The 11,389-nt window shown below is 35.0% G+C and overlaps 1 protein-coding gene across 3 annotated transcripts; it reads right to left on the bottom strand.

Annotated features, from left to right (window-relative positions):
- Nucleotides 1–1,242: 1,242 nt before the first annotated feature.
- LOC115953315 (ribose-5-phosphate isomerase A-like) lies at nt 1,243–10,738 on the bottom strand. Of its 3 annotated transcripts, none has more exons than XM_031070918.1 (12): nt 10,575–10,738; nt 9,261–9,849; nt 8,957–9,106; nt 8,204–8,337; nt 6,612–6,683; nt 6,417–6,497; nt 6,279–6,308; nt 5,409–5,495; nt 4,973–5,033; nt 4,551–4,626; nt 3,099–3,172; nt 1,243–1,642 (listed from the first exon to the last, which is right to left on the bottom strand). In XM_031070918.1, exons 1-12 carry the CDS (start codon nt 10,647–10,649, stop codon nt 1,515–1,517), a joined length of 1,557 nt encoding a protein of 518 aa, XP_030926778.1. In that variant the 5' UTR covers nt 10,650–10,738; the 3' UTR covers nt 1,243–1,514. The 3 variants fall into 3 exon arrangements, with proteins under 3 accessions (XP_030926778.1, XP_030926779.1, XP_030926780.1); XM_031070919.1 differs by having other exon boundaries at nt 8,957–9,094; XM_031070920.1 differs by lacking the exons at nt 8,957–9,106; nt 9,261–9,849; nt 10,575–10,738 and adding an exon at nt 8,530–8,620.
- Between the last annotated feature and the right edge of the window lie 651 nt (nt 10,739–11,389).

Genomic DNA, 11,389 nt, shown 5'->3' with positions numbered 1-11,389 from the left:
ATGTTCATGCTGCCACCACCAAGCCACTACTGTCGCCGCCAACCACCACCCATGAACCAATCTCTCTCTCTCTCTCTCTCTCGATCTACTTCTCTCTTTCACTCAATGTCTCTGTTTCTCCCTCTCTCATGATCAGTCAAATTTTGATTCTCTATTTTTTTTTTTTTTTTTGTTTCTTTGGATTTTTATATTGGAATTTTTCTATTATGAATTCTGAGAAGATGAGAGAAATTAATAGAAAATGTGTTTTCTAAAGCATTTTCAAGAACTCAACCAAACACCTAAAATAATTTTTAGAGCATTTTTCGGAATGCAACCAAATGCCTAAAAATATTTTCTTTTTTAAAGAATGTTTTCACCTGAAAATATTTTATGGCCGGAAAACATTTTATATCAAACCAAACACAGCCTAAATGAAAACTTGTCCTTTTGAGTTTTAGCATGGAGCGCTTGAATTTTGACTTAAATATCCTCCATGAATTTTCATATCCATAGCCTTATTATTGTGCTCATTAAGTCTCTTATTTAAGCATGCCTGTGGCTTTGAACTCAACTTCTCCTTCATCGGCTGGAAAAATGAATTGTAGAATATCTTTGCGAGGCTTCTCATTATTGATAGTTTGATGTCCAAATGCCCATCCAAGAGGATTATAGGAAGCATGCATTGGATGTAACATGATGTGGGATGCCTTTGGAAAATTAGAGCAACGTTGCTGTCTACGAACCAATGAAGCTCATAGGGTATTGAAATTTCTTCCATCACAAAGTGCATCTTAGGGATAATTCCCATAGAAACCACATTTGCATATCTTCCTCTATCCATCATAGGATTGTTATTGATTGTGGCAGTAGAACAGAAAACTTTGGTACTGTACCAATCTTTCTTGGTTTCATTTTTTCGGCTCAAAAATATTTTTAATAAGTGCCAGACCTTCAGACCTTCTACGTGTTCACCCAAATGATGAATATATCTTGAATGTTTGAGACCAAAACTAAAAGTATGCAAATATTATTGGAGATGAATGGCCCAACGGACTTGATAAAATAAACCTAAATTGACCAAACCATACATATGCAAATGAGTCATCATGGGTTGGTTTGGATTTGATTATATAAAGATTTGGGTCCGGAGTAATAGTTAGAACTATTGCATCATGTCGGATCTCAGTCCGTTATTTAACCATGCAGGTTAGTTTGGGTCAATGGTTTTTCTAGCCAATGAGGTTAGCTTGGATTGAAAAATATTCAAAACCAAAGCAAACCAACCTATGCACAATTGATGTTTGAAGCACACAGGTATCCACCATACAGCAACTTGAAATAGTAAAAATAACCGATAGATTACAAGAAGTCTTCCTAAATAAAGCGAACTTCATTACTAGATGTTCAGATCAGTGATTTCTCCTGTCAAAAACATGCCCAAGGGCTGCATGCCTATCAAACCCTTTCTATCTCCCTCTCCTGACTAAATGGTTAAGTATTTCTTAATAAAGCAGGGTGCCACTCAAAACTGGTTACAAGGTAGAAGTTGCATATCTCCAGCCAAGCACAACTTCAACAAACTCCTCCAAGTTCATCACATTGACATGACCGCCATCTCTAACTGCAACCAGCACAGATGTTGCAACCCCAGAAACAATGCCTGCAGTGTAACTTGGCAAATATGAGATTGTTCTTAACTCACCAGACATACTATCAATTTTTGGAGAAAGTAGAAAAAAAAAGTGGCAAGATCGCAAATCTGATACGAAAACCATTTTCCACCCTGGATAAAAAGAAGAAGAGGACGGGGTGGAAAGAGATATTGATATTTTGAAGCATAGTTGAAGAATGAACCATTTTTGGTGCAGCATTGCCAATTAAACATTGCAACCAATTTGTCTGTGTCAAAAATCAGCATGGATGCATACCTATGAGCCCGTACATATAGAATCTTCCAGAAATGTACAAGTATCTTATGATAATAGGCGATAAAAATAAAAATAAAATGATCCACGAGTTTTGATTTTTCTAACTCATATTATGAAAAAATAAAATGGGATCATTCGATACTGGGTTCAAATTGTATGTTAGGAGAGCAAAATAAACAGAAAATAAAATAAAATCTGAATGCTCATATTTGGACTGCTCCAAGCATGAAAAATTCTCTATCATGTTGTTGGCATGGATATCATGGTAGCCATTCCAAATAGTAGAATTAAGCAATTGAATTTGATCTTAAATAAAATGTTCATATCAATCATTATGGATTTCAATTAGCTCAACTGGTAAAGTCTCTTATCTTGAATAAGAGATTTGGGGTTCGAACCTTGCCTACACCAAAAATCGACTGGCATCTTAGGCTAATGCTAAATGCAATCATTATGGAGTGGATGCCATAGATTGATATTCTATCTTATCTATAAAATAAATATATAAACAAATAAAATGTTCATATCAGATGCTTGTGATGTGGACAATTTCTGAGAGAGGTGAATAGTAGGAATTTTGATAGTATTTAGCGAATTTGGCATTTGCTATTCCTCTTTTTTGAGTGTACATTACACATTTTTTTAAAGATCTTTTGAATATGAGATTGTAATTATTCAGAAGTAGCTATAAAACACTCTTGAGGTATTTGAAATTTGCTTCCCCATTTATTTAAGTCGCTTTATTATTAAAATAAAGTTACATATGCACCCAAATATGTCTTGGACCCACTTCATCCCATAATTATAAAAGGAAGTGCCTTTTGAACCAGTGCTCATTGGTCCAAAAAAGGTACATATTAGATGCTTGTAATCATCCAATCATACATATATTTCAAGTAGCATAAGAGATTGCCTTGTTGTCCTACATGGTAGGCAAGAAATCTAGCCAACATATCAAAGATTTAAGAAGGATGCATGTTACCACCAAACCTGTTAGCTCTAGTGGTACTGGTACCTCTGCCTATCGAAAGAGTGCAAGTTTAAGCCTCAGGGGTTATTGTCCCCTTAAAATATATTTTGTTGATATAAAAAAAAGGCGGAATGCATGTTAGTTAAATAAAAGGTCAGTTAATACAGAGAACATACTCTTAAGAATATGCAAAAAATGGAATGCAAGTTGTTTCTTACCATTATCAACTACACCCGGTATCACATTGATGTTCTTCTCAAGCTCAGCTGGGTTCTGTATCCCATTCGGGAAGCTGATGAGGTAGCAAGAACTCAAGTTAACAACATTAGTCAGTATTCTTAAACCACAACAACCTTAAACATATTGAAGCAAGTTGGTTTCTGGGCCAATTCTGGGAAGCAGGAATCAATCACACAAGGGTTTGCTAAAGCATAAAAGATAAAAATAAAGAAACGAACAAACAAATCAAGGATGAGCTGATCTTTCAACTAGAGCATCAATTAATATTTGATTTAGATCAGTATCTAATGTTCAATAAGAAAACAAATGCATCTTTTGCTATATCACCTCCAGAAGACAATGACAAATTAGCATCCTTGTAGTCAAGAATGCAATTCAATTCCTTGTTCAGGCCAATGGATCAGGTGGTAAAGGAGGGTGGTGGTCCAAGAAACAGCCAACTGCTGCATGGTGAAGCAGGCTTTAGACAATATGTAGTTGCAGCCTTCCAAATCCAGGCCTCAAAACTAATTCTGTGCATTTGATAAAGGCAGAAACTGAAAGGATGGATTCCAGGTAAGGGTACCACATGAAACTAAAATGTATATTTAAGATATCCAACCGTCCTTTCTCTTCCATCCTCCAAGGAACAAACTCAACTTAACTCAAAAAAGCTTAATCCCACTCAACTTGGGGTCAGATTTATAAATTTTTCTTGCCATCCAGCTCTATGTAGAAAAATTCCCAGTAAAAATATTCCTTAGGCTTTAGCCATCTAGACCATGTAAGACCAAAACTATTATAGTTCTATTCCAAATTCCACATTAAACTGTCCTGACTTAGCCTACTAGCCTCAAAACTAATAGTTGATATAAATTGTTTTCAGTTATCAAATTTTCTGAAAAAAAAAATTGTAGTAAGTCATGGAACAGCTGAACAGGCAAGTCTACTTTTTAAGTTTCTTCTATTTGAAAAACTTCTGATTCACGCATGTTTGTTAGACAAACTCTAACACATGTTTTCAGTTTTTAAATAATATTACACGTATTTCCACACACTTTTTCACCCACACGTATTTCTACATATGTTTTCAAACAACAAAACACATGTTTTCAAACACATGTACCAAACACCCCATTAGCCTGTGAAAATATCAAGCTAACAATTTTCAAAACAAGAGCTTTTATTCTAAATATTAAAATTTTAAAAAGAAAAGAAAATAAATACAGATGTCCACTTAAAAGCATATATACAACTGCTGGTTAGTTTGCAGAAAGACAACAAAATCAAAAGGGGAATTTAACCAGTTAAGTTCTAAAACACAACACATGGACAAAACTATTACACCAGTCCAAAAAAAGACTAAGACTTTGAGGATCCTTGTTCATAAAGTTCTGTACCAAAGTTTAATTTGGGGAAAACAAAGAGAGGAAATAGTAATAAAAATTTACCTCACATCTATAATCATATTCCCAAGATCTGTGATAACTGGACCATCCTTCCTTAGGGCAGATCGAATTTCAGGAACTGTAACATTCACAGGAAATGCAGTAAGTAAATGAAATAACTCCCTCTTCCCCCCACCCCAACCAAAAAATATTCAAAATATATATCTACAAATAAATAATAATAGTGTCATCCAGTCTCAAATAAAAAGCATGAAAACGCCCCCTGGGAACTGACAACAGGAAATTAGAACAGACAATCCTGCCATTACAGCTTCCCAATGTAATTAAAGAGGGTACAAATAAACAACCCTAGAGGGGAAAAAAAACCCTCAAAGAAAAGTCAAATGCAATTGTACAATTTATAAACAGATAATACAGAGATGCATCATTCAATTCATATTTGGAATGTCACTGTGAAAACTAACCTCCTCCAAGAGCAATGAGCCGCCTTGAAACAGGTGATGTGGCAAGTGGGAGAACTTCAACCTAAAACACATCTTGTCAACTTTTTGGACATGTTGCATGAGATCAAAATCAACAATCAATTTGAAATCCTATTGAATTATTCCTAATCTTCTTAAGATAAGTGTGAATGAAAATCATTACATCATCATTTTCTACAGCAAAGTCTCTCAAATGATACCAACTAAATTAGGGTCCTTACCCAACATCAAGCCATAAATAAATAAATAAAAGGTTCTTCTATAGGACTGAGTTCTCCTGCTCAATATTTTCTATTATGAATCAATGCAAATGAGAAAAACATATAACTAAACACGTCTATGATTAACAATATCATCTATGAAGAACTCAAACTACAGAAACAAAATAACTGATTAAGTACAAAGGGAAGTTACTAACTGCGACTGGAAACTTGCTACCAAGCCGATGAACAACCTTTGTGTGTTCAGCTAATATTATGCACACATTTGCCATGGAATAAACCACCTGATTTAGGAAAAGAAAAATTATCAGAATTAAAAATAAGTTTGATCAATATTGTAACTTTAATCTGGATGCCAGGTACTCAAGTGGAGATCCATAACTTTTGCTACCCCCCCAAAATTTTCAATTATAGGTTTAAATATATGTGTGTGTGTGTGTGTGTGTGTGTGTGTGTGTGTGTGTGTGTTATTTTACTTCTAGAGCTTCCTTTGTGCACATAGAGATGACTCCTATTTGAAGAAATGATGAGGGAGGGTCACTTAAGATGCTGTGGTGATATGCAATGAAGAACAATTAATGCATTGGTGCAAAGGTGATATAATGAAGATAATAACTGGACTGCAACAGTCATGAAGTCAAGAAATTAAGATAACCGACATGAGACATAATTATTATGAAGATAATAACTTCTTAAATAAACTTTATGCGATAATATATAATTAGACCTTTATGTAAGTCAGTATCAAACACCATCCGAAACCAAGGTTCGAACATCAAATTGAAACCAATAAAATACCAAAGAAGCCAAGAATTTAAAAGAACAAAGCAGAAAACTATGAACTGCCAGCAGCTGGCACATGCAATATGACTGCTAAAACTTGATTTAGACACAGCTGTGTCACTGGAAGTGATGAAAAAACATTTACTAATTCCTGAATTATTAGAATATTGCCATTAATAACAGGAATCCCGTTGTCTAGCAGAGACAAAACACCCATTTTCCCAATGAATTATATCATTAAGACAATTCAGTGATAAATAACAATTAATTTAAATTTCACTCACCTTCTGAACAGTATGAGCAGCTTCCCCTCCCTGGCAAACAAAAAATAGCAGTAAATCTAATTAGACATCAGAATATTAAAATACAAAAACCAAAAAGTACCAACACACCCAAAAAAAATGCCATGAGGAATCTTAAACCTTTAACAGGTTTTTATTGAAGTCCACTTCATCTACCCCGTCAAACACAATGTCAATGTTATCAACATCATTCAAATCAACCTGAATTGGCAGCAAAAACACTATGGAGATGAAACATATGTCAGAAATATAGTAAATTAAATATCTCATCTAGAAAGGTTACCCAAAATATTAAGAATACCCGACAAAACTTACCGTTCTCAAACCAAACTGTTTAGCTAGAAGTCGTGAATGGTAGTTTGCTCCAACTGCGACAATGTCTTTCAACTGGAAGAACATTTGAAAAGGCTAATCAAAACCCATTGACAAGAATACAAATACCAAATTTTGTAATATGGACAAGCCAGTAATTACAATTACGATTTGCTTTGATCATAAGAGTACAAACCAGACCTACACTTCATAGTTCATGATCAAAAGTGGAAAATGGACGTTTACTTCTGTGTGTTTTATAGTGCCACCTTCCCTTTTCTAGGGAATTATAAAATGACCGTTAAAAAGAAGGATTTCATATGAAGCATGAATTTAAACAAAATCCTCCCTTATATCTTTGTGTTAAAATGCTTCAAATCTGCGCATTAGTGATGTTACGAGTCTCTAAATATTCAATTGTAAGGAAAAAGATAATCACAGTCTGTATCCTCTTATGTGTAAAGATGGCAAAAGGTTTGCAAATGAGCTTTAGCTCAAATGACACATCCTCCCCCTTCTAAGAGCAAGGTGGAGGGTGAAGTGTGAGTTCAAGACCCACAAGATGTGTGTGTTACTAATGGATAAAGTTTTTTTTTTCCCCTTCTTTTTTCTTTATTGTTTATATGTAAACTACTATTACAAATGAGGAAATAGATCAAGAAAATAATTGGCCCACTCCTAAATAATTACAATCTCAAATTCATAAGATCTATAATGTATAAACTCTAGAAAAGAAGTTGACAGGGATGCTACTCAAAACAGTAAACCACTCATACAGGGATCTCAACAAGTACACATATAGGCCATTCAACACCATATAAAATTCCAAATAGAGTAAACACAAAGGACCACATGTTACCATCTCAGGCATGACCCAAGAAATCCCAAAGAGAGTAAACACAAAAGACCACATGTTATTGCCAAGGAACAATGTAAAAGATGGCAAGCAACAAGCTCTCCAACACTCTTGCAAGTGCAACACTAGTCAACAGTCATTAATTAGGTAGAGTTTTCAAAGATTATCCACAGTCAAATTTTGTCAAATGTTGGTACCCAAGCAAAGAACGCAACCATATGGGGTGCCTTAACACTCCATATTCTCCTCCAGGGCAAGTGAGTTCTTATAGAATCCTCTAAGACCGAGTAGAGGGATCAAACCTTGAACTTTCCATTTTAGCTAACCTCCATGGATGTTAATCTTCAAGACGGCCTTAAGCATACTTATAAATAAAAAAAAAGAATACTTATCAACAAAAAAAAAAAAAAAAAAAAGGCCTTAGGAATACTAATCATCAAAGAAATTATCCACTGCTTCCAACTGAGGGTTCAGGATATGTCCAGCACCCAATTAAGAAGCCACAGAAGCACCTTCATCATCCTCTGCCCTGTTCTTATATGGGGCGGAAGTGTAATTTGAGTTGCAGCTAATTGGTAAGTAGAATGAAAATAGTATGAAATCCTATTTAATTTCTAAGAGGGAGAACAAGATCTAAGGAATCTAACTTACATGAAAACTGTAGTCAATTCTTTTGCAGTACAAGTGCTAGTTAATACAGAAAGAAGGAAAAACTATCATAAAATCATTAGAACCACACCTTTCCTTCACCAATTAGTTTTCCAAGCTCTTCAATGACGAGAGATGTACCTCCTGTTCCCAGTCCAATCACCATTCCAGATTTCACAAGTTCCACAGCCTTCTTAGCAAGGGCAAGCTTAAAAACATCTTGTGCTGCGAGAGTATTATTGAAAAATTATACGAAGTCCATTCGAATATGTAGAAAAAGAAAGGGTAAAAGATGTGGAAAGTAAACTAGACTGCACTACATAAACATGTAAAAACTTTGAACTAGTTCCTCCAATATGCTAGAGTACAATCCACAAGAGAAAAGAATGTACAAAAATAACAGGAAAGAGTAATTACTTAACCAGTCCATGAAGTAACACACCATGCCAATGTTGACATACAAATCAGTGATAGATGTCCTTGTCCCAAAAACACATTCACAAGCAATTACAAACAGATTTACATAAGTACCTACAAAATATAAATATAGGAGCAATGCATGAATTCATGGGCCAAAAGGACTCGCAGCACATAGAATCTGATGTCCAGATTTCAAGGCTAGATTATAAGGTGCTCTTTTTTTCCCACATGCAACAAACATAGGGTGGTGCATAACTTGTCCATGCATTAACCCCCATACTTATATGTGTCACAGCCATTAATATTTTCTACTGGAAATGAAACCAAAATCCATCACTTCAGAGACCACCAAATGAAGCTCTGCATTTCCACTATAAAACTAAAATCTGAAAAAAAAAATGCTAATATGGATCTTTGAACTTACAGTTTTGGGAGTTCTCAAGGGCTGAACTTCTTCTCTTTAGATGATTGAGCGTGCTTTCAGATGTAGGATGGCCAGTATTTGGGAATAGGTGATGCTTGTCACCATTTGCTAACTGTTTAGTAACATTGACTCCTTCCACTGCAGAATCAACTATTTTTAAGAATTTTTGTTGTTACAAAGCCATACGAATGAGCAAAACACAGCAGATGACTCTGAAAGTTTATGATTCAGTTCAAACTGACCATTCATAATGACCTATGCTTAACATGGGCAGTTGCACAAAATCACAAATAATAATTCTCACCTGATGGTATAATTTCACAGCTTGTAGCTACACCAACAAGAGAAGGATAATCTTGGTGCACTATTGCTTCCGCTGGATCTTTTGCTTTACTTCTTCTTTGTGCTCGAGGACCCCCACTTTTTTTGCATCTATTACTATGAAACATCCCTGGACTCAGTTCATGATTATGTTCAAGAATGACATGACACAGATGGAACTTCCCATCAGAGCCAAGTGCAACATTAACTTTGGCTTTGCAATTCGTTTTAGGAGACTGTCTCAATGAAAACTTTTTCTTTGCCGTGCTTTCCCGCTTTCCAGCTCTTGCACATGCAAGAGTAAAGTAATTTAACTTGCCATCATCCCTACACCTTGAACTTCTTCTGTATATACCAAAGCCTTCACGCTGAGCAAACTTGCTATAGTAATTACGAACCTCTTCCGGAGAGACAAACACCATCCCGGCCCTGGGTGTTTCTACTTCTTCATTCCCTAACCCTCCTACATTGTGTTCCTCTACTTTGTCACCATCAACTCTCTCCTTATCACAAGAAGTCCCTTGATTATCATTCTCCAATGTCACATTTACCATAGAATCACCTTCCATCTCCTAATAAAATAACCCCCCCACCCCCCCCCCCCCAAAAAAAAAAAAAAAAAAAAACTGTGGCCTCAAACTTGCTTAATTGAATAAAACAGATTAGAAATGGCACAAAATGCTACAATTGAGGCTTATAGCAATCTAGAAAGTTGCCAAACAGGAATCTTTAACCAACCAAACAGTATCAAATAATCCAAATTATTCAGCCCCACAATGATCTCAATAAGTTCCTAGTAAATCCCACCAAAATTTAAAAAAGAATCACTGAGAGTTTATTTACTTCAAATCCCAATTCAAAATTTTCCAGAGATTTAATGGCTGAATGTTACATACCAATTCTAAGGGCCCTTTAAACATTGATCAGAAAAATTACCCAACGCCAAAAAAAAAAAAAAAAGACTAATAACAGAGCAGATAACCCATAACCCAAAAAACTTCATGTACAACTGCAAGAAACAGATTTTTGTGAGGACCCATTTGGTTGCTCAGAAAATTAAGGCAAGGAAAACAAAACCCAGAAGTTAAATTCAATATTTTTCCACGATTTGGAGCCTATTAAGCCTCATTTGATTTAGTTGTGCTAAAATTTTCACTTTCCTAAAACTAAAATAAATAAAAGAAGTGGAATTCTGAGTGATTGAGTATTATAAAAAGTGTGCACTAGTTTATATTCTGGACAAACAAAGCGGGCATAAAGAAAGAAACAGTCACAATACAAGTAATGAGAGTCTTACGAATAGAGAGAGTCTGGGACTGAACTGGGGCTTGCCAGAGAACACAGTGTTGGGTTGGTGGGATGAACAACACATACACAAGAAGTGCAGCCAACACAAAAGACGCACCAACTCCCTTTGAAAATCAAACGACCGGTCACCTAAACACTTTGATTTTCAACTGTAGCCAACACTTATGGCATGTACAATGAAATGTTTTTATTTTTTATTTTTTTGACATATTTGACAATTATTATTTAGGAATATTTATTTCCAATCTAAATAAGTAATATAATATAACAGTAAATTTTTTTTTAATGTACCTTATAACTTTAAAAATTAATTTTTTATATTAAATTAAATTAAATATTTCAATAATATAACCAATATTGAATAATAAAATAGACATAAAAATTAAAGAACAAAATTATTATAAGTTACATGATACATATAAATTGTGCAAGTCCAAGTTTTAATAAAAAAAATTATAAAATAATTTAAAATCAATAATGAAACACCTTATAAGTATTAAATATATTGAATATTTTTTATAATTGAAGTAGTATTTGTGGGGCCCAAATGATTTATGGGCCAGGCCCATCTACTCGGGGAGAATCCGAAGGCCCAAGCCGAGGAGGGCTACGGCCCAAGCTCGACAAAATAGCCTATGGATACCGCCGAGGACAGCTCAATCCTTGACAGACCCAAAGTCCCCCCCTGAAAGAAGGGTAAAAACGGTATAGGACTGAAACTAGGAAGAAAGATCTAAAATATCCAGGGAAAGCTGCCCTTACTGCCATTCAATGCTCTGAACCTGACAGAGCCGCATTCTTTGG

This window comes from Quercus lobata, chromosome 7 (genome assembly GCF_001633185.2).
Source record: "Quercus lobata isolate SW786 chromosome 7, ValleyOak3.0 Primary Assembly, whole genome shotgun sequence".
Classification (NCBI taxonomy): Eukaryota; Viridiplantae; Streptophyta; class Magnoliopsida; order Fagales; family Fagaceae; genus Quercus; species Quercus lobata.
This window is presented reverse-complemented; position numbering and strand designations above follow the sequence as displayed.